Source organism: Rhopalosiphum maidis, chromosome 4 (genome assembly GCF_003676215.2).
Source record: "Rhopalosiphum maidis isolate BTI-1 chromosome 4, ASM367621v3, whole genome shotgun sequence".
Lineage (NCBI taxonomy): Eukaryota > Metazoa > Arthropoda > Insecta > Hemiptera > Aphididae > Rhopalosiphum > Rhopalosiphum maidis.
In genome coordinates, this window is record NC_040880.1 from 12,076,788 (window position 1) to 12,098,764 (window position 21,977).

At 24.3% G+C, this 21,977-nt stretch overlaps 3 protein-coding genes across 6 annotated transcripts; 1 reads left to right on the top strand and 2 right to left on the bottom strand.

The window, feature by feature from the left end:
• Positions 1-391: 391 nt before the first annotated feature.
• Positions 392-11,019, bottom strand: LOC113548304 (PAN2-PAN3 deadenylation complex catalytic subunit PAN2). Of its 2 annotated transcripts, XM_026949109.1 has the most exons (17): positions 10,810-11,019; positions 10,655-10,708; positions 9,750-9,940; positions 9,505-9,674; positions 8,746-9,075; positions 8,469-8,676; positions 8,105-8,394; positions 6,646-6,742; positions 6,164-6,391; positions 4,492-4,740; positions 3,729-4,023; positions 3,501-3,667; positions 2,734-2,908; positions 1,355-1,864; positions 1,159-1,288; positions 874-1,095; positions 479-755 (listed from the first exon to the last, which is right to left on the bottom strand). In XM_026949109.1, exons 2-17 carry the CDS (start codon positions 10,704-10,706, stop codon positions 479-481), a joined length of 3,591 nt encoding a protein of 1,196 aa, XP_026804910.1. In that variant the 5' UTR covers positions 10,707-10,708; positions 10,810-11,019. The 2 variants fall into 2 exon arrangements, with proteins under 2 accessions (XP_026804911.1, XP_026804910.1); XM_026949110.2 differs by lacking the exon at positions 10,810-11,019 and having other exon boundaries at positions 392-755; positions 10,655-10,706.
• A 1,719-nt stretch (positions 11,020-12,738) lies between these two features.
• LOC113548498 (THO complex subunit 1) lies at positions 12,739-21,194 on the bottom strand. 3 transcript variants are annotated; one of them, XM_026949402.1, is made up of 15 exons: positions 21,080-21,194; positions 18,848-19,017; positions 18,318-18,435; positions 18,173-18,252; positions 17,718-18,019; positions 16,355-16,450; positions 16,157-16,292; positions 15,818-15,923; positions 15,519-15,739; positions 15,307-15,436; positions 15,068-15,234; positions 14,856-15,005; positions 14,535-14,685; positions 13,391-13,630; positions 12,831-12,989 (listed from the first exon to the last, which is right to left on the bottom strand). In XM_026949402.1, exons 3-15 carry the CDS (start codon positions 18,348-18,350, stop codon positions 12,831-12,833), a joined length of 1,971 nt encoding a protein of 656 aa, XP_026805203.1. In that variant the 5' UTR covers positions 18,351-18,435; positions 18,848-19,017; positions 21,080-21,194. The 3 variants fall into 3 exon arrangements, with proteins under 3 accessions (XP_026805205.1, XP_026805203.1, XP_026805204.1); XM_026949404.1 differs by lacking the exons at positions 18,848-19,017; positions 21,080-21,194 and adding an exon at positions 18,497-18,761 and having other exon boundaries at positions 12,739-12,989; XM_026949403.1 differs by lacking the exon at positions 21,080-21,194 and having other exon boundaries at positions 18,848-19,135.
• On the top strand, positions 19,261-21,539 carry LOC113548499 (adenosine 3'-phospho 5'-phosphosulfate transporter 2). The gene is made up of 7 exons (XM_026949405.1): positions 19,261-19,421; positions 19,494-19,698; positions 19,761-19,879; positions 20,471-20,733; positions 20,810-21,000; positions 21,065-21,243; positions 21,324-21,539. The coding sequence occupies exons 2-7, from the start codon at positions 19,522-19,524 to the stop codon at positions 21,472-21,474; spliced, it is 1,080 nt and encodes a 359-aa protein (XP_026805206.1). The 5' UTR covers positions 19,261-19,421; positions 19,494-19,521; the 3' UTR covers positions 21,475-21,539.
• The last annotated feature ends 438 nt before the right edge of the window (positions 21,540-21,977 follow it).

Below are 21,977 nucleotides of genomic sequence, written 5' to 3' on the forward strand. Positions count from 1 at the left end.
AACCACTAAGCTCGAGAGACTCGAGTCTAAGGCTATAAATTTATTATTTTATTTTATTTTTATTCTCAAAAAAAGGGGGAAGGGGTTAGTAAACATTGAGCGTGCCAAGAATGTTAATCCGCCACGGTAAATTACTAAATAATATTTTATCGTTTTATAATAATAAAATTGAAAGAATATATAATATAATATAAACCATTAAATAAGGTCTATCGAAAAAATTTGCTAGCCTTGTGACACTCTTTTCTTCATTTCATATTTTAATATTGAAAAATCAATCAATTCTTAGTAAAGATTAAGAACTAAAAAATCATAAATTTCAAAGCCAATAATACAATATTCCTGTTTGATTTTATAAATAACCCATAAACTATAAAAACTTAAATGCTCATATGTATATTAAATTTATATATATTTATTTTTATAAAAATTATTTAATCAAAACAATATAATATTATTGAAGTATCACACATTTGTTCTATTCACCAGGTACAACCCACAGCATCTCTTTTCCACATTTGTAAAGTTCTTCAAGTTTTGCTTGCAATGTTCCATCTGCTTCGAGTGTTTTGTAACATTGATATAACTGTAATGCAGCTCGAGCATCTTCTACAGAGTCATGAGTAAGAGATTGAATTTTATTGCCTAAAAAGTGCCAAGCCAAAAACCGCAATGATACATTCCGTTGATGTGGAAGTCGAAATAAGGTTACTGTATCAATTACTTGTTCAGGTGGTACCATCAAGTTGATCATTCTACAAATATTAATATAAGCATAATTGTTAATATATTATGTAGAAAAAGTTAAATTGAATTATACAGTCTTTAATCATCTTTATGAAGTTATTAATTGCCCAAAAAAAAGTTTTTTACCTAAAATCATTGTATAGACCATGACCAATAAACTTTACTCCATTATCGACCAAATATCGCAATTTCATATATGTGGACTTAAGAGTGGTAAGATTTTTAGAACTTTTACTAATGTCTAAATCGCCAGGATTGATACCAGAAAATTTTGTAAGGTAATCAACAACTTGCTCTTGGGTTGAAATATAATCATCTATAAAAGGTTTGCCCTCATTTGGACCTTCCCTGTTAACATCCAAAGGTTGAAAATAAAATATTATTTTAAAGTTGATAGTTAAAGTTATTTACCCTCGAATACATGATATTCTTGCCACAGCCATTTGCACAGGTTTTATTGTAGCCAATCGACCATCACTTCTTAATTCAGATTCTTCTTGATTAAGAGTAACAAATTCTGCATCAATAGCTACTAGTTCACCTAAAATAATTATTTAATCAATATTAAATCAAATATTACATTTTTAAATATTTCTAACAGTTTTACCTGGTTTAGGAATTTCTTCATCTAAGATAACATCATTATTATTTGATGAAGAATTCAAATAAACACTTTCAGTGAACACTTTAGCTGTAATAACTTGGTCACCAGCATTACTTTCAATATCAGTAGTAACTTCATTATTTCTTGACACCCAGTATAATATACAAGGAATTTTCCAATCCAAACTAAACCAAACAGCTTCTTGTCCAATGACTGGGGATACACTAATATCATTAAATATATACCATTGAGGAGATGGGTTACTGGCTGATATGTGTTCATGATCAGCTTTGCCCACATTTACTATAGATACAAGATTTTTACGATCTTCATGTATATAGCATACAACAGCATGTAAATCATATATATTGGAAGATTTAGAGTCTACTTCTTCATCACATTTAGATAGTTTTAATTCTCCATCTGGCTCAAGTTCAGCCTTGATACTCAATGGAAGCCATGAGTGTGTATAATATAACTGAGACAAGCTCATGGAATTATTTGTTTCTGAAACTAAAGCAAAAAATAATTTTGATATGTTGATTAAACAAAATACCCTCTCTACTTAGGAAACCACATATGCTAATTTCAAAAGATATTTAGTGTTCAAAAATATTCAATTTTGGAAAAATGTGTTTCTAAATAAAATAAAACTATAACGAAGCCATAATTCAAAATTCAGTTTTAAGCCGCAACCAAATCAGCATTGTATTTATTTCTTTTGTTACCGATAATGTTTCAGATTTCCCTTCTTAAGTGGTAACATAATTACATATTAAGAATATTGTAAACATAGGTTTTATACTAATGTATTCAGGTCTGGAAGCAATTTCAAAAAATAAATCAAAACATTATGGTCACTAGGTCACCGCAGAATTTATTTTCCAAGCTCATCACAAATTTCTCATGATTTCAAATTTCAAAATTAAATTTACATACCAAGAGGATAACAATAACATATCAAAAGTATTTCAATCTAGCAATCATCAGTCCCTCATAAATTCACTTGTCACTATTTTTATTAAACTATAAATACAATAATTTAAAAAAAATACATCTGATTCAAATCCGGCTACATGCAATGAAATAAAATCTTTTATTATTAAATAAAAATTTTCATGTATGTTAATTTTATAAATTAATTCTAAAATACCATTAATAAAGAACCTCCTTCGTCATGTTACAAATATTATACATTTAATAACACAAGAGATATGTAACGTAAATACAATTATATTGCTCATTATTTTAATTAGGATTTAGCTCACAAATGTGCACCCGTTGGTAGAAGATGAGTAGATAATTATTTTCTACCTCCTTTTGTCACAATGTGCTTCTAATGAATTATTCAATTAAATATAACGCTATACAATTATAGATACCTGCGGGCACTTGTCCAGGATGCATAAATCTACAACTATGTCTGGTACAATTGCTTCCGTATCGACAAGGTTTATTGAATGACGTTGGTGTACTTGGTGCCGTTTTTTGATCACTAGATTTTGTAACAGCTTGTTTTATTAAAATGTCCATTTGTTGTTGCCAAAAATCTTTGTTCTATTAAACATTATAAATATAATAATTAATAATAATTAATATGCATGCTTTTAGAATTTTTATCATTACTTTATTAATAAATGTAATTAAATATTTATCCAACACAAGTTTAATAAGGATATTGTTTATTTTTTAATACAAAGTATCATTGATTTTCACATCAAAACATATGTTTAGTAGGACACCAGATATTTTTATTATGTAGGAATAGTATAGACTACAGATTATCAACCAAGTGTACCGCTTAATGTTGTGATAAAATCTGATAGTAAAATGTATTGATATTCCACTTTTGTTCTGATTTACAACAGATTTGTGATTATATATATATATTAATTACAATAATCTAGATAAACTTATAAGGTGTAGCAACTAAATTAACTAACTAGGTAAAGATTAATAAATCTATCCAAAAAAAAATAATAATAATAAAATCAAATTAAAATGATTATCTTTCTCAGAGAAGCTTTTAAATGTTTGTAACGACTAATGCTTTTATATAATTTATATTCTAATCACTTTAGATTTGTGAAATATTGAATAAAAAAAATTTACTAATTATTTATTAATTATAAAATAATTAAAAACTCACTTGTTTGCTTTCAATAGCACAATTTACAGTTAATATAGCAGGTAATGATTTTAATGTTCTATTCTGTAATGTCTGCTGAAAACTTTCACATCGTTCACACCAAGTTGTAGTAGTTTGTTTTGGACAAATGCTTTGTTGAAGTAAATCACAAAATGATTTAGATTTTTCTACAATAAAAATAAACAAATACTTTTAAAAAAGGTTTATTTACTGGTTTTGAAATTATACCATCATTAGATTCTGGATAAACCAAATTGCAGACCATTAAATTAGATTGCTTGCTGAACTCGTGATTACATTTTAAACATTTATTAATATGAAGTTGTTTACAGCCAAATAATTTAGTTATTTCAGTTTCATTATTATCTTCTTCTTTATTTTTAATTTTTTTTCGAACTTGTTGACCTCCAATACTTGGAAAATCTGTATCTTTGAAAATAAATTTTCCTTGTTCATCAGTTAAATCTTTTTTTGATCTTAAAAGTTCCAAATGAATTTGATGTAAAATAAATCGATTCCAGTTCTAGTAACAATGTACAAATATTAAAAAACAATATTTTATTGCAGTAATTTTCAAATGTAGTTTTAGTCATCGATTTATTGTACTTATACTTTAAAATCCATATAAGAAAAAATACATGTTAAATACATGTTTCTGTAAGTTTTAATTAAATGTCTAACTTGAAAAATATACCAATGATTAGTATATAAAATCACTAAATTAGTGACTTGTTAATTATATAAAAATATGTTAATTATTTATTTTTAGTATTACATAAAAGAATTCGGTTTTTAGTTGAGAACTATATTATGAATAACACAAATATTTATATTTATTTCAATCATACAATAATTATTTTAGTAAATCAGTTTCTGAATAGTTTAATACAATTATTATTAAATAATATTTAAAATTTATCACACGAGTAAACTATACATATTTTTATAATTGAAAATATCTAGTTATAATTTATAATTTAGTTAAACTTACTTGAATTAAAATGCTGATATTGATTTTATTTTTCATTTCAGCATTATTGTGTTCAGGTAGTATAAGTCCTAAAGCTGTGGCATCATGAGCATTACGAAGAGCTCTTAAAAAGTTTCCAGAATGACATGGTACTCCTTTAGATTTATTCATCATATAAAATAAAAATGATAATTCACAACTTAAACAAAATTCTTCTTGACATATATGTGACATTAAAATTTTCCGCAACGGCTCCAAAAAGTATAAAACCTATGAAACAATTATTAAACATTAATTTATCTTAAAAAAATATAAAATAAGTTCTATTTTTTGGTACTCCATCAATTTCTAGTCAAAAGAGGATATTTGCATCTTGTGGTAGAACAATTTAAAATAATAATTGAAGAAATTTAAAACAAATTATTTTTTTATACTAAATTACTTAGTTTCAATCCAAGGGTTACTTTATCAATCAAATCATCATATAATATTGACTTTGAAATCTAGTTTGGATTCATTGTTTTGTCTTATTTAGATTCTACCAACATTTTTAAACAAATTTAAACATTTTTTTTTTTTGGAACTTTTTAGACAATGCTCTCCTGGCTAGAAATGTGTTTCATTAGCATGTGAATCTGATCAACTAATTTTTATTTTGCATATTTTGGTGTTAATTATTTTAAGTTATTTTTTGACATTTTTAGGTCATTTTCCCACATTTTTAGTCATTTTTACTGATTTCACATTAGTTGACTTGTTATTGTTTCTTATTGATTGTCATTATGCCGATAAATTACTTAAAACTTTGAAATTACCACGGACTAAGTTTAGTAACTATCCGATTTTATCTCATCGATTACAGTAATTGTTTTTGTGTTGTAGTGAATATTATTGTACTTAATGTTTTTTATTTTATCATAATATTTTCGAAATTCCGAAAATTAAAACGCTGGTTAATGCTCGTCTACGTCTACTATATATGTAATTATTTATTTAATTTTTAAGGATACTTTTTGTCATTTTTGCATATTTTTTTTAGGTTATTTTTTAATGTTTTTAAGGTCATCAACTTCCGAGCCCTAACTATTAGTATTAAACTATGATAGCTGAACAATTACAAAAATTTAAACATTTAATATTCAAAAATGTAAAAATGTTGTATATAGTGAATTTATCAACTATAATACTATACTTTTTAGATAATAAACAAATGGAAAAAGTTTTAAGTGGAATCTAAAGCAAACATATCAAATATTAAGATATTCAAATGAGCTTTCAATACAAAAATGTAATACAATATTTCTCTTATTATTCAATTAATAATTATTATTGTAATAAATAAAATAATTGAAAGTAAATATAAATCAATATACTATATGATAATATTAAAATATACTTTGTATATTGTATATAGTACATATACTAGCTGGAAATTGATCTATTATTCATAATATTTGTATTTTAATAAATTTTATATAAGTATAATTTTAAACATGCAATAATTTGATTAACAATACTGTGCTATAAAATTGGAATTTTATGATCTTTATACAACATAGAAATTATATAATTTGTTTTCATTTATAAACATAAAATTATACTTAAATTAGTCTGTTATAACAATACATGTATATAAATGTCCAAAAAGACAATATTATGAATTTTAATATTTCAATAGTAAGTAATAGATTACCTGAAGCATTGGATTGCAATATGAGTTTGGAACATTTGATTCTAAACCACTGAATCCAGTTTTATTATATTGTTCATAGTCAAAATCTTCACTTTTAAATTTTAAATCAATTTTTCTGTATCTTCTAGGTATTGCAACAAATGTCGGGGATTCACATTCTTCATCATTTGATTGATTGTGATTAATATTACTATTTTGGGATTCAGTTACAGTGTTGAAATATGCAACCTATAACCGGTATGTTTATATTAGCTTAAAAAAACTTAATAGTAAAATGTATAAAGCATTAAAGATACAATTATGATTGTTTGAACTCACTGAATCTAAGTTTATCTAAAATATCTAAAATATCTAAAACATCTCATTATATATTTATAATTTATATACTTATTACATGTGTATACAAGCTATTGATTGTTATTATTATTAATAATACAATTTTAATCCACAATAACAGAATTATGTGTAACATGACTAATTACTTGATTTCGTTTCCGATTATTTGAATTTGGAGCATATCCAACAGTTCCTTTCATTTTCATTGTAGATAAAATATCCATATCTATTGATGGTGTTTTCCTAAAAGCACCAACATTAATATAAGAATTTTTTTTATTATTATTAACATTACTAATGGTTAATGAATAAGAGCAAAATGTTTATAATATATGCATATATATAAATTTGTAAATTATACTATTTCATAGAAAACTTTGATAGTTTAGTATTTTACTTTTATAAAAATAATATTTATCAATTAATAAGTTTTATTTAATTTATTTTATAATTGGTATATTTACGAGGGCTTTCCATAATTTTTTTACAGGCTATTTAAGCTTTTCACTGCCAAAACTGCTTTCTTCCATCAGTTCTTTATGCTGTTTCCTACTTCACTTGAAGTTTTTAGCCATATCACAATACTGTCTTTCCATTTTCATTATTTTCTTTTTATTAAGCCCGTCATTGCTACTTTCATGACTTCTATTAACCTGATATAAATGTCTAGTCTTTGATGAACTGTAATATATATTCTTTTTTAAATGCCTTGTATAATTAAGAGTTGTTCCAATTGATGATTTATAGTTTTTGGTTGACATTATTTAAAATTAGATATTATACTTTCCTAAGTCCTTTTCTCTCTAGTAATCTTGGTTTCTTTTTCAATAGCCTCTTGTTGTTTTATGTCATGGCAGATACATAAATCAACATGAGTCTTAAATAACTTATGGAATATGGCTTTTTAATTTCTCTGACAGTAACTTTGATTTTAATAAGTTTACCAGTAGTTAGAAACAATGGTAAGCAGCATTTAATTTCATGCATATTATTTTGGCTATTTTGAGTGATTCTAAAGTACAATTTTAAACTTGAATAATTGTTTATAATTTTAGAAGTTAGTATGATCTTTTATTCTTCTTTTTATTATCATACATTTTTGTCCTTGTTGACTACTAAGCTAATATATTTTCCAGGATTTATTAGTTCTGCTATAGCTTCCTGAATTGTCTTCACTGATTTTCTGAATATGACTTTTCATTAGCATAGGTCTTTTAAAGTTAAATATTTTAGTTTGTAGGGTTTTTTTTACTACACTTTCTAGGGCCATATTAATTTTAATCAGAATTAATATGTATCCCTTTATCCTAATAAAAAAAAATTGTCTTATGACAAATATGTGATCAATGGTTGATTTATTTTTCCTGAATTTACTTTGGTAATTTCCTACAATCATATTTGTATATTTGTTATCTTTTTAGAAATATTTAAGATAATATAAGTTTTCAGTATTCAATAATGCTATTCCCCGAATTCTCAGTTTTCAGTCCTTTTCTTTAAATCAAGTATATGATTTGTCATAATGTAATTGTATTAATATAATAGTATTATTCATATGTATTAAAGTTTATAAAGTTGTAATAATATTATAATTTTAAAATTTACCTGTAAATTTTAGTAAGGAATTTCTCAGGTAATTCTGATGCTAAAGGTCCATCACAATGAGGTAATGGAATATTAGAATAATCAGCTAACTCATCTGTGACATTGATAGGACCACAAGGAAGCGGTTCCATAGGTTGTGCAAATATTGTATCTCTTGCTAAAGTATTGAACTGAGTAGATGATGTGGTAAATAAATGTAATGTGCTCACATTATCCCCAATTATAATTGCTTGACTTGAAGGAGATACATCCATAGAAAGGGCCATTGCTCCTTCTTCAGCGCCCCTCATCTAATTTTAAATTAAACATTATTAATATTTACAATATAAACAATATTATAATTCAAACTTAAGCTTTAATATACCTGGTAGAGATTCATATCTTGCTCTGACAAAGCAACAGTATCAACAAGTTGGCATTGTCCTATCGTAGATACAACTGCAATGCGTGATGAATATGAAGTCATGAATCTCAATAAAAATGGTTCAATAATCATTGGAATAGATGAAACAGATCTCATCATTCTTAAATCATGTACAGCTAAAAATTGATCTAATTCCATGGATCCATGTCTAATATAATATTATAATTATAATTAGCAGGTATTATCAAAATTAATAGAAATATTTTCTTTCTCTTACGTATTGTTAAACCCACAGCTAACCAACAAATTATCATGAACATCAAAATCGGATAAACTGCCCGTATGTGCCTCTACAGTATAAATAATTTTTGAAATATTTCTTGGATCTCGAAGCTTTATTACTCCAGTAGGATCTCCACAACATACAGTTCTATTAGCATTCTGCCTTAATATAGCACAGCCATTTTCTCCGGCATTTATAATGCTTGTTTCTTTACCCAAATTCAAGTTAAACTCGATTAATTTTTCTTGATGACCACCCATTAATATAGTGTCTTGAGAACGTCCTAACTGAATTATACACTGCATTTCATTTAAATATTCTGTACTGAAATAATATAATTTTTTATAAATATAGATTTATACTTTGTAATTATTTGATACTCAACTTCATTCATAACTTATTAATTATTATGTTACAAATAAAAAGCAAATAATAATTTTATATTTATTTTAAAAGATATAATATAATAAAGAGGATAATAATTTTGAAAACAATTAAAAAAATAGAATCTATGTTTTAAAAAGTACCTTTCAATTCATTGTCTATACATTTTATAAATTTAAAATAATATGGCATCATAATTTCATGAACAAAAATAAGCATTATATTTGTAATTATATAAGTAATTTATAATAAATTACTTTCAAATATAATTACTCTTAAATAGTTATTAATTAAATTATTCTGGTGTTTGTTTAACTTTATAAGATATCTCATAAAATAAATCTTAGTTTTAATTTACCATCTTATTACCTGTGAGTAAAAATTGGTAAGCCTCTTCGCATTTGGCATCGCAGTGTAGTGGGTGTAAGAACTAACAACGTAGAATCAGTAGTTAATAGTGAACGAATCTCTTCGTCTGAATGAACTCGAAACATTGTATACTTTTGCATATCTGCACTATAATACGAAGAAACATAACCCTGCATAATATGAATTTTTAATATTAGTATCTTGTTGGGTAAATCTAAAATTAACTATTTAAGGCATTCACTTACCAGCTGATTTCCAACCCAAAGTAAATTTTCATATGTATCAAAACATGTAGCTGTAATTCCATATTGACTGCAATTATCTGTCAATATTGTTTGAGTTTCTTCATATTCAGACCTTGGTACATCTAATTGATCTGAATACAAACTAGTATCAATTACTTCTGAGTATTCTTCGTCTGCATAATTGCCATACACTAAATTAAAAATAATTATTAATTTTTATAAAATAATTTTGAGTATATAGATAAGTTTATACTTTTCTAGTATTAATTACTATTTAAAAATAGACTATGTAAGGTAAAACATTTGAAAGTAGACATTCTACAAACAATTATTCAAGGAAGAATCATTTGTAATGACATCAATTAACATCATTCACATATGCTGAATGATACCAATTGGCATCATCTAGCTTGAAATACACTATAATTTAGTCAGCGTTACAATTTAACTATTGGATTTTTGTTAGCATCTCTTACGAGTATTATTTCATGTGTATGTGCAAGTAGTCCACAGATATTATAATTTTTCAATTTTTAAGATTATTTTTTAAAACCTCAATATTTACAGTGTCACAATAATTATACTCTAATATTTTAGAGTATAACAATAATTAATAAGTGCAAGAAAATACTAAGCAATTTAATCAATAAATCTGTATTCATTTCTCAAATTTATAAAAGAAATTTTCTTAATATCTATAAACTATTAGCACTTCAATTATTGGTAGGTCTTAATAAGCTTGTTTATAAAATATCCCTCACTTTCCAGCTTTACCTTCTTTATTTTAAAATACAAAAATATACGAGTACAAAAGAAAAAGTTACAAAATAAATATTTATTCTAAAATAAAAAGTGGCAAATAAAATAAAACTTTAATTAATCTATTAAATAGGACACTCAATTACTTATCATGTCTGGAGATTCATATGCATTTATTACTGGTCTTGTGAACTCCATACCTATTTTTAAAAAATATTTAAAAATAAAAATAATTTTTAAATATAAATCACAGGTGCATTAATGCAAATTAATATCTACTTATAAAATATAATTTACTCACTTTTAAGTGTTTTGTAATATTAAGTATTTATGAAATTTAATTCCATGTACTTTGATAGCCAATATCCACTCACTAACTTAATCATTATTCTTACATGACAAAAATAAAGTTGTATATAACTTTATGACGAGCAATAAATTTTAAATAATCATCTAGTGTAGCATATAAGTATGTACATTTTTTAATTCACATAAATAAAATAATAAACTATGTATTTATACTAAACATTAATATAAATTATTTTCCCGATAAACTATAAACTATAATAAGTTAATAGTTACAATCAAATACTTTATATCTAAAGTCCTTAACACATAATAATAGTTTTACTCAGTTTTAGCATTATTTTGGTACTAAAAAGTAAAAAGGAAATCCAGACGCGGAATTTACGTTATCTCATAACTATAATCACACTTTGTTTACATTTCGGGTAACCAAAACTTTAAATAAAACACTAGATAGCTCTGCTAACCCAACACTAAAACTTACGACCAAGATGGATATATAATATCACAGTACAAGGGGGCACTCTGTATATATACCTTGTTTACGACAAAAATTAAAATTTATAGTTCTTCAATAATTTCCAAATATTTCTATATATAATATTATAGTATGTGGTAATTTGTCTCTCTAGTTCTCTACCAGTTGTTGAGCTGTCTTAGTGATTATTAGTCTTACACACCTCCCTTATTTACTCACTCAGACTCAATGTGATTACGTAACAGACCAGCTTAATCCAAAAATTAAATTATTAGGTACCCTACTAATCGGGTCCCCAAATATTTAAACTAAGGGTAATAACATTGGTTATAGAATATACCCATTCTATTCAAAATTGATACCAAGATTAATTATAATAACTGTTTGACTGTTAAGTCATGATAGGTGCTGTGTAAACACTAGACACTCCACAATTTAAGATATATCTTTAATCGTGATTCACTCTGGAGAATTATCGTAACCGTTTATTTACAAAGGTACATGCGACATGCCACATACATAGTTACTTACTCCGAGATATAATTACCTATATAAATTATATAACATAAATTCTATTGTAGAACTGTTGTTTGTTGTTCTTAATTTTTCTGTTTCTCTTCTATTGTATATTTTCAAAAAAATGTACGAAATAATTTAATAAATAAAAAAACTTTTCAAATTATAATTCATAGACCATAGGTGGTACTGTACAATGTACTATATATCAATATCATGACTAAACAATTTCGATTATGACTTATGTGGAATTTGTAACTATTTTATATATTTTAGAGGTGTATTTGTCAACCCTGTTTTTTTCTCATTATTGTGTGACCTTTACATTAATTGATATAAACACAATTTTATTTGAATAAATATGTACTTAACATTTAGAAATAGGGTTAAATTGTTTGTTGGTATTATGTTGATACAATAATCAATAATATTTAAAGTACATTTTAATAAAGGAATTTAATTTGAATAACTTAAAAGATGTTCAAGTTTCTTAAATATATTATTTTTGTGAACATTTTATTTTATATAAATGACTTAAGTGAATGTTAAGTGGTATATTTAAGCTGGGGCAACTGGAACCATTAAGACAGAGCCATTATTATTGTATAAAAAAAAACTGAACTTTTTTTAAAATTAAAAATATATTTATGTTAAAAATAATTGTATATAAAATATGAAAAATGTCTATAGTATCATATTCTTTTTAGTATTTAATTTAATTTGTGTGTTTAAGGGGATCTAACTTCCAGTAAAGCCACTATCAGTATTGTTAGAAAAATATTTCATGACATGATGAATGATTGAATGCAAATTTGAATACATATATCTGGTATCTTAGTTATCTCTAAAACTTTGTAAAAAATATTTTTGATACATGAATATATATGAAATATAGATGTAAAATATTTGTTTAATTAAATCAAAAATAAATATAATTTAATTGTTTCTTATATATTTTTAATACAAAATTACATTAAATGTAGTAATTTCAGTACATAATATTACAATATTTAAATTGTTTGTTAAGACTTAAGGATATTTGCTGCTTCGGTTAATTGAATTTCTTCTAAAATATAAATAAGATTTTCAGGTTTGGGATTTTCTGCATCTTCAACCCACACTTCCAGTAAATATGTGGCTTGATCTAAAGGTGTAGTTTTTATCGTTTTCACAAACTCAATCTAAAACAAAATTATTAATTATTAAAAATATTTTAGTATTAGATTATAATAAAGTGTATTAATTTTGATAAAATAAAACACTTATTGTAAGGGAAAATAATTATAATAGTTATAAATACAAAAGAAAGAACATTTAATTACCACAGATTTACACTAATTTTAAACAAAGTATTTTAATTTCTAACAATACTCATAATAAAATATATACATACATGTGCATTGAGTTTTATAATACATAGAATACTTAACCTAAGAACTTCCGAGACTCAACACTCATGTATATTATTTCAACCAAAGTATATTTTTTTCTAACTTCAAAATTATTAATAATTAATAATAAACCTAGTCTCAATAGATTTTAGGAAGCCATTACACATAATTAAACATGTTCATGATTTTACCTCATCTGGTTGGTATCCCAGTTTTTCAGCTAGTATATTCCATTTTTCTCCTATTTTAGCAGCAACTTGATCAATAATCTGTTTAGAAATCTTATTTTTGTCTTCCACTTCTACATTATTTTCATTTTCATTCTCATCTTGAATACCTTCAGATATATCAACTTCTTCTGATTCAATTACAGATTCTTTTTTAAATTCTTTATTTGGTGATACATGTTTATCTGAATCTTGGTTGACAGACTAAAAAAATTATACGTTTATATATAAATTATTACTATTACTTTCAAAAAAAGGAGTGGGAGTAGGTAATCACTTTGATGTACAATAGATGCAGAGTGTATTTTATTATTGAGTAAGTCACTACGACGAATGTATTATATTTAAATTCATTGTATATGAAGAACAATTTCGAGCAAGACCATTGTTAGTATATATTACTAAGTATATTTTATGATATTAAATTGCAGTTAAGTAATTTATATTGAAGAAAAAATTTAGTTAACAAAGATAATTTAAATAAAATCTATCTAATAGAGTGACAACTAATCAGTAGATGTTGAAGGTCATATTATGTCCAGTTAGGTATGGTACAGTATGGTAAGTTATTGAGCCCCAATTTTCAGGAGTGGGAAAGAGTAGGTTATGACCTATGTCAATAGGAGAATATGACTATGACAATACAACTAATTATTGAGTAGGAAAAACACAGTTGAGCAAGGATGGTTTTGAATATTATTTTATATCTATAGGCAAAGGATTCTGAAAGGTTTACCCATTCTAACATCCTCAATTTATAGGTGGATTGAAAAAGTATAGGGATTAAATTCAAATACAGATACAATAAGGGACCCGAGGGAAAGATATTGTTAATAGAGCTAGCAAATGCATCAGCATGCTCATTGCCAGTAATAGAAAGAAAATAGTGAGACAATAGTTTTGAGACAACAGAAAATTAGATTTTAAAAATTAAGGTGAATCACTTGATAACAGGGCGTTGCTGAAAATAATTAATAGGCTTGCTTGGGAATTAGAGGTAATAATATAGTTACCAACTGAATTATATTATTCAGACTACTATTTGGTTATTAATTAAAATATTAATTATATATTACACAAATAAATCTAAAATAAAAATTATACTTACTATTTTTTCTTTACTCATTGTTTTTTTAATCATATTTTCTAAATATTCAGATAATTTATGAATAGGATTATTGCTCTGAGTAAAAAAATGTGGACTTTTACGAGCTAATAGTCTTAGTGCACGCCATCCAAAGTTGCCATCATTTACTTTTCTGAAAATGAATACATTTAATAATTATTATATTTTAAATTATATAATATTATATTTAATACAAAACAAAAACATAATATAAGAAAAAGATTATTACTTAAAATATGTTTAATGTAATTAAAGTTAATATAAATATTGAAAAACACTATAATTAATAAATTGTTAAATTACTTGTATTGATTTTCAATACACAATTCAGGATTCAATTGCTCAAATGCTTCCTGGAAAAATGAATCAAATGATGGTAAAAAATCTCGTTCAGGTCCTTTACAAGCTTCTAAATTATCAGGCTTTAAATTCCATAGTTTGGTTAATTCGGGACTAAACATTAAATAAAATAATGTTATAGAATTTAAAAAAAAATGTATGTAACAATGACTTACTCTCCAAGAAAAACTTTGTTATTAGCAGTCATATTTTTAATAACATCCCCTAAATTTCTTCGAAGTCTTCGTTTAGGTGCGGGCATATCACTTTGATCACTTGTAGGTAATCTTTTTGTTACTTCTGGACAACCATCATTTTTCCATTTATTCCATTGTTCTTCTCTCTAGTAAAAAATATCAAATATATTTTATGAGATGATGCAAGTTGAAATATAAAATATAAAACAATGATTTACCTGTAATATATTTTTTACTACTTCAGAAAATTTAACGCCATCAGGTGGTGTGTTATTAATTAGTTCATAAATAGTGGTAGTAGAATTTTTAATCCATTCTTGTTGTTCTGGTTTAATCTTGAAATCATCACTAAAATCCAAAATAATTTGTAAGGTATAAAAAAAAAATTCTTGCTAATATTTACTTAAATTATAATAATTTTCATACTAACGGTTTAAATTTAACAGGAGCATCCAAATACTGGAAAAGCAATAAGAATTGTATAAGAATATAACGCCTAAAATTTACATCACTTAATTGCAATTCTAATAATTTTTGATTTGTCAAATATTTTGGAAAGTAATGCATATTTTGTTCAGCGCTTTCATTATCCATTCTATTAACATGTTCCAACTTATGACTTTGAAAAGTTGAAAAAATGAAATCTGTATGCTAAATCAAAAATAATGTAATTATTTATATTTACCTAACCATTGATTGAATGATTATATTATTCAAATAGTAACTTACAGAGATAAACAATTTCCAATGTTCAGCTATGTAACATTGATTAGGATTCCTAAAGTAATCTTGCAATGACCAAAATTTTAAATAAAGATTTTTATCAACATTCACTCTGTAAAAATTATAAGATCATAATATTTAACTAAACAAAATATACTTATTAAAACTAATAACTAAGGTTTAAATTGATTTAAATTTATAAATATATACATGAACATAACTTCAATTATTTGCACTCTACAGGTACAATTGGGCCACAATATTTTATTTAACTCAAAAGATAATAATTATAAAATACCTAAATATTACTACAGATTTTAATTAGATTACAGCTAAAATTCATACTTTTCAATTATAATATCTGATTTAGCTTCATCTTCAGGAATTGAATCTTCTGGCATATCTTCAGTTTGATCAAAATGATTTTCATTTAGATATTCAGTTACATTCTCTAAATTAAATTCACTTACAATGTTTAGACCTAAAATATAATAAAAATAAATTAATTATTATAATAAGTTTAAATATGAAAAATTGCTTAACCTGAACGTTCAGAAAAAGGAAAAAACTTGGCTAAAAATAATAAAATACGCCCACAAAAGACTGTATTCCGTGATCTAGATAAACGTCGTAAAAGATCTAAAATAAAATAGCAATATTAAAATTAGTATAAGTGGATTGTATTTTCCATTGTAATGTAAAATATAATATATAATAATAATGCTAACTAGTTTTAAATTAAATACTATATAACAGGGGTGGCCAAACTGCGGCTCAATTCATAGACTTATGCAGATTACATCTTATTGTAAGATACAAAACATTTTTACAAAAAAAAATTTTTTCAATATAAATTTATGTATTTGAAGAAGTATTATATTTTATTAAATTACAATTTATAGAAAATGTTTAAGAAAAAATAAATATTGTGTTTACTATAATTATATATATATATGTGTGTGTATGTATTATTATGACTTTTTTTTCATTTTGACTCTTCCATAAATATTAATATATTGGTCGACTCACAAGTCTCTTTTAGTTGGCCATCCTTCCTATATAGTAATAAACCAGTGTATTACCCAAAAATAAGTGTCTTGATTGTATCCAAACACACATAGGTTTAAAAATATATACAAATATAATATTATGTCATTTTTTAAATAATTAATCATTACACAAATATCAACTTTTAAATATAAAATAAAATACAATAAATTAAAACAAGGTTAGAAATTAAGCAACAAACCCTTCCCAAGTCTCAACAAATCTATTGATGGAACTTCTTTTATTGAAAACAGTTCAGTAGTTGTTAAATTTATAAAGGGCAAAGAAAAAAAGAAAGATACATTCAATCTTAAATATATTATAGTTAAATTAATGATTACTTGATACTTTCTTTAGTCTTACATAATATTTAAATATCTATTGCATATTTTAAATTCTGTAGAATAATATTAGTAATTACTATTCACATATTTAGCATTTCTTAGCATTTTAGACATTTAAAAAAATTTAAAAATTAAATGTAGCTTTATTCAAATATTTAAATACTCGATTATTTATCTAATTTATTTTATACTATTAGTCAATATTTTATCTGAGACTAATTTTATATTAAATTTGTATAATTATAATCATAATTTAATTAATGCATGCCAATAATGCTTTAAAAATGTCTAATTTTTTGATTAAGAATATTTTAATTTTTTAGACCTTTCCTCATAACTATTACCTGTACAGTTTATATTTTTATGTTATAGTAAATACGTATTTTCACTTAATCAATTTTGTCTCCTTAATAATAATTAATAAATTCACTTCTGCTGAAAATAAGTATTTTTTTCATAGGTACTTCTGAATTGTTAATTACATATTAAACAAAATAAGAAAAATAAAATATTACCATTGCACATTCGTAATAAATTGTTCTTGCATGCCATAAAAAATTGGGGTTCCTTAAGTACGTTTACATTAGATTCAACATGATCAAACATTTTTTCACAAACATCCATTGTGGTCACATCAAACATATCTGACAATATAACTACTGGCATAATAGCAGTACACATTTCATTCCTTACAAGTTCAATTGTAAATGATGTCCACATATTACAAACATCATATAAACTTGATGGCTTTGATAATACTATGTCTAAAACATAACATCTCAACACTTGATCTAAAATTGAACGTCTATCTGCATCACTAATTAAACAATGAAAAAATTGTTGTATTGTAAATCCTTTGGTATGTAGTAACATTTGAAAAAAATATTATTTTACATATAATGCTAATGATTTTAATTATCATTAATAAATTTATTATACATAAATGCATAATATTCTCTGATTAATTTACCTTAGACTGAAATAATTATTTTCTTGTACAATCTTTTTAATAGAAGTAATTGTTGTAGTGTTTGGTTCCTTAAGAATATTCTAAAATATAAAAATTACCACATTAAGTAGTTAATCAAATTAGTTCCAGATAAAAATATAATTACTTTTAATTCTTCACGAAATTTACTAACAGACATAGTGTTTTGTATGGCTTCCAACAAGTTAGGTAAAAGTTTTAAAATGATACAATTTTTTATATGGTAATAATACAATTTATCACACCTTAACACAAAATAATAATTAATAAGAATATTATTTGGAACTAAAAGATATAGGAACTTACTATAAAAATGTATTAAAAAACTATACAATAATATAGTTTGTTGTTCAACATTAAGATATTATTTAATATACAAAACTTAAAGAAAAATTATATTCACATTAAAATATCAGTGTACTGAGTATTAAGTATTACTACAACAAATTTTAAAATTGTAAATTAGTAAACACTATGTATTAATAGAAATACTGTATTAATAGCTAAACAACATTAATAAGCCATAATATTGTAATTACTAATTAACACAAAATAAAATTGAAATTAGAAATTCGGTAATCACTAATCAGACAGACGGTTAGTATCAGTATTCGATAACTATTAAAGTATAAACAACACATTATTATATTATATTACCTTATATGACAAATTTGTCACACTGTTGTTGTGGTATTACCGGTTTAATATCATTTATAGTTCTGCTATCAGAGAATTTATTTGTATTTGTATGATATCACTATTAGATGTCCGATGTTGGCATGTTGCATTGACGGCTTGATGCTTGAAACTTGAGAAACATCTTTTAACTGTGCTTGAAATATAGAATTAAAAAAATGATGATTGAATGATTCTGATTTCTGTTTTCTGATATCATTTATCAAACGAATTTCGCCAGACCCAGACAGCATTATGCCACTATGGCAGATAACTGAGTTAACTATTAACTAACTTAAACTAATTTAATTTCAGATATTCATTAATAATTATTAATACATTTATTAAATTAAACATATTATATCGTGACTTGTATTTATTTTGATTGTTTTATTCATATTTTCATTTGTATATAATTGTAAATACTTATGTCATTTAAAATACTTGTACAAGAAATTAAACGTTTTGTTTTTATTTAATATGATATCTGATTAAGTACTTTTTATTATACTGCCTAGTGCCTATCTATCAATTGTTGTTTATATTATTTATTAGAGTAATTATTTGTTACTATACTTAAAAAATTTTCACAGTAAAAGATTTAAAATTAATAATTTTCTTTTCCCAGATATAAAAGCCCAACTTTGTGTAATTGAATGGAAACTAAAATTTACATTAATGATTCTGGAAATTCAGAATTATTACCTAGTAAAAAGGAAGAATCATCAAGAAAACTTCTATGGGTTGATATCAGTCATTTTTCTGAACTATGGCAATTTTTAATATGTTCATTAGTTGTGTTCATTTTTTTTATACCTTATGGATACTTACAAGTAAATTGTATTTTATAATTTTATTTAATAAATGGTTATTTATTTAAATATTTTATTTTTAGGAAGCAATATTTGCAATTAAAGGTTTTAAGCCATTTGGATGGTACCTAACTTTGGTACAATTTTTTAACTATTCAATATTTGGATTAATAGAAAGTCAATTCAATCGTACACAACGAAGGTAATTAGATAAAAAATGTATGAAATTTAAATATCTAAATCTAAATCCAAGTTTAAATTAATAAACCAAACATAAAAAATGCTTATAACTTTCTTTTTCCACAAACCTAATATTTATAGGATAATTTTTCTTAAAATTGAATGAAAAATGTTAATGGTTTGAAAATTTATACTGCATTTTTGTTAGAAAATAAATGTCTTACTTTAATTTATTGATTATTATACACTATTATAACCGGTCCAGTTTATCATGTCACTCTGCTGACATTATAATTTAAAAAATATATATATATTTTTTTATAATATAAAAAAACATCATAATCTTATGAACTAACAAAAAGAGTAGTATTATGATATTTTTTTAAATTTTATAGTTTTCAGAACACTGTTTTTTTTTCTATCATGATTTCTGTTTTTCAATATGAACTGTATGAGTTAAAAAGGCAGTTTATAAGATTTATTAAGATATCATAGAATACAGAATATAGAGATAATAAAAAATAGAAAATAACAAAAAATATATCTAGTAATAGTAAAATGTATTTAATAAATTACAACTTTTTAATTATCTTTTATTTTATGATTGTTCCAGGATACCATTAGTCTTATATCTTTTATTGGGACTGATATTATTAGGTTCAATGGGGTTTTCAAATGCTTCACTTGGTTACTTGAATTACCCTACACAAGTTATATTTAAATGTTGCAAACTGATACCAGTCATGGTTGGTGGAATATTAGTACAGCAAAAAGTGTATAAAGTTATTGATATTGTAGCAGCATCATGTATGTGTGCAGGATTAATATTATTTACCTTAGCTGATAATAAAGTTTCTCCAGATTTCAATCTTATAGGTGAATTGTATTCTTATTTCATAATAATATTTTGTATTAAGATTTTAATTAACAAATTATATTTCTTATATTTTAGGTATAATTTTGATAAGTTCTGCATTATTTTGTGATGCGCTTATAGGTAATTTTCAAGAAAAAATGATGAAAAAACATAATGCATCTAATGCAGAAATTGTTTTATATTCCTACTTTGTAGGATTTTTATATTTGTTATTTGTATTGTTAGTAAGCGGACAACTAAGAGATGGGACAGAATTCTGCATTCAGGTTGAAATATAGAAACTAATTTAAAATTATATATATTATTGTTTTACATTTTTTCTATTAGTAGAATCCAGTGACTTACCTATACATATTTTTGTTTTCACTTTCTGGATTTTTTGGAGTTCAAGCTGTACTTGCTTTGATTAGAACTTGTGGTGCTTTAGTTGCTGTAACTGTGACTACGTGTCGAAAAGCTGTAACAATAGTGATATCATTTTTATTGTTTTCAAAGCCATTTACATTTCAGTAAGAATTTTTTATATTTTGAATAATATAATAACTTTTTATTGTATAATTAATTTTATTTTTATTATTTTTTTTTCCAGATATGTTTGGGCTGGATTACTAATTGTGTTAGGAATTTATTTAAATGTTTTGGGAAAAACCAATCATTTTGACTTTAAAATGATTTTTATGAATTCAAGTAAAGTATTTGGAAATTTAAGGAAACGAAGAAAATCACCAATGATAGTTTGATTTCTAGGATAATAATTTACTTAAATTAATTAAATTATAACCAAGTATTATTGTTTAAATCTTTTGTATTGTATTCATTTTACAAGTATCTAAGTAAATTTTAAATATGAAAAAAGTTTCTATTTATTATCAGATCTATATAATTTATTAATTACCTACTTAATAAAATTGTTTATAAATCAAGTATAAATCTATTTGTATATTATTTATCCATAGTTACTATGGTTACTAATATATATATTTAATATAAGCAACATATGGACAACCCATAAAATTAGTCATCAATAATAAACAATACATATGTAAATTGTATACATGGTCCCCCAGCCATTATATAAGATAGAAAATATAATGTTAAATTTGTTTATTAAAGAGAGAGTAAGAAGATAGTTATGGCAATGCACATTAGACAGATAATGGTTGAGTTTAAATTAATTTGATGAAGAAATGGAATAGGATTTATCATTGAGTAAGACGATATAGAAAAATATGTGACATAGTCA

Coding starts and splice junctions, on each gene's coding strand:
- LOC113548304 (XM_026949110.2), bottom strand. CDS start 10,706: ATGGAGTTCACAAGACCAGTAATAAATGCATATGAATCTCCAGACATG. Junction 6,392..6,645: donor ATAATCGGAAACGAAATCAA/GTAATTAGTCAT, acceptor TACCGGTTATAG/GTTGCATATTTCAACACTGT. Junction 3,668..3,728: donor TTATCCAGAATCTAATGATG/GTATAATTTCAA, acceptor TTTTTATTGTAG/AAAAATCTAAATCATTTTGT.
- LOC113548498 (XM_026949404.1), bottom strand. CDS start 18,350: ATGTCTGTTAGTAAATTTCGTGAAGAATTAAAA. Junction 18,253..18,317: donor AATTTCGTGAAGAATTAAAA/GTAATTATATTT, acceptor TTTATATTTTAG/AATATTCTTAAGGAACCAAA. Junction 15,006..15,067: donor AACAAAGTTTTTCTTGGAGA/GTAAGTCATTGT, acceptor TTTAATGTTTAG/TCCCGAATTAACCAAACTAT.
- LOC113548499 (XM_026949405.1), top strand. CDS start 19,522: ATGGAAACTAAAATTTACATTAATGATTCTGGAAATTCAGAATTATTA. Junction 19,699..19,760: donor TACCTTATGGATACTTACAA/GTAAATTGTATT, acceptor TTTTATTTTTAG/GAAGCAATATTTGCAATTAA. Junction 19,880..20,470: donor TTCAATCGTACACAACGAAG/GTAATTAGATAA, acceptor TGATTGTTCCAG/GATACCATTAGTCTTATATC.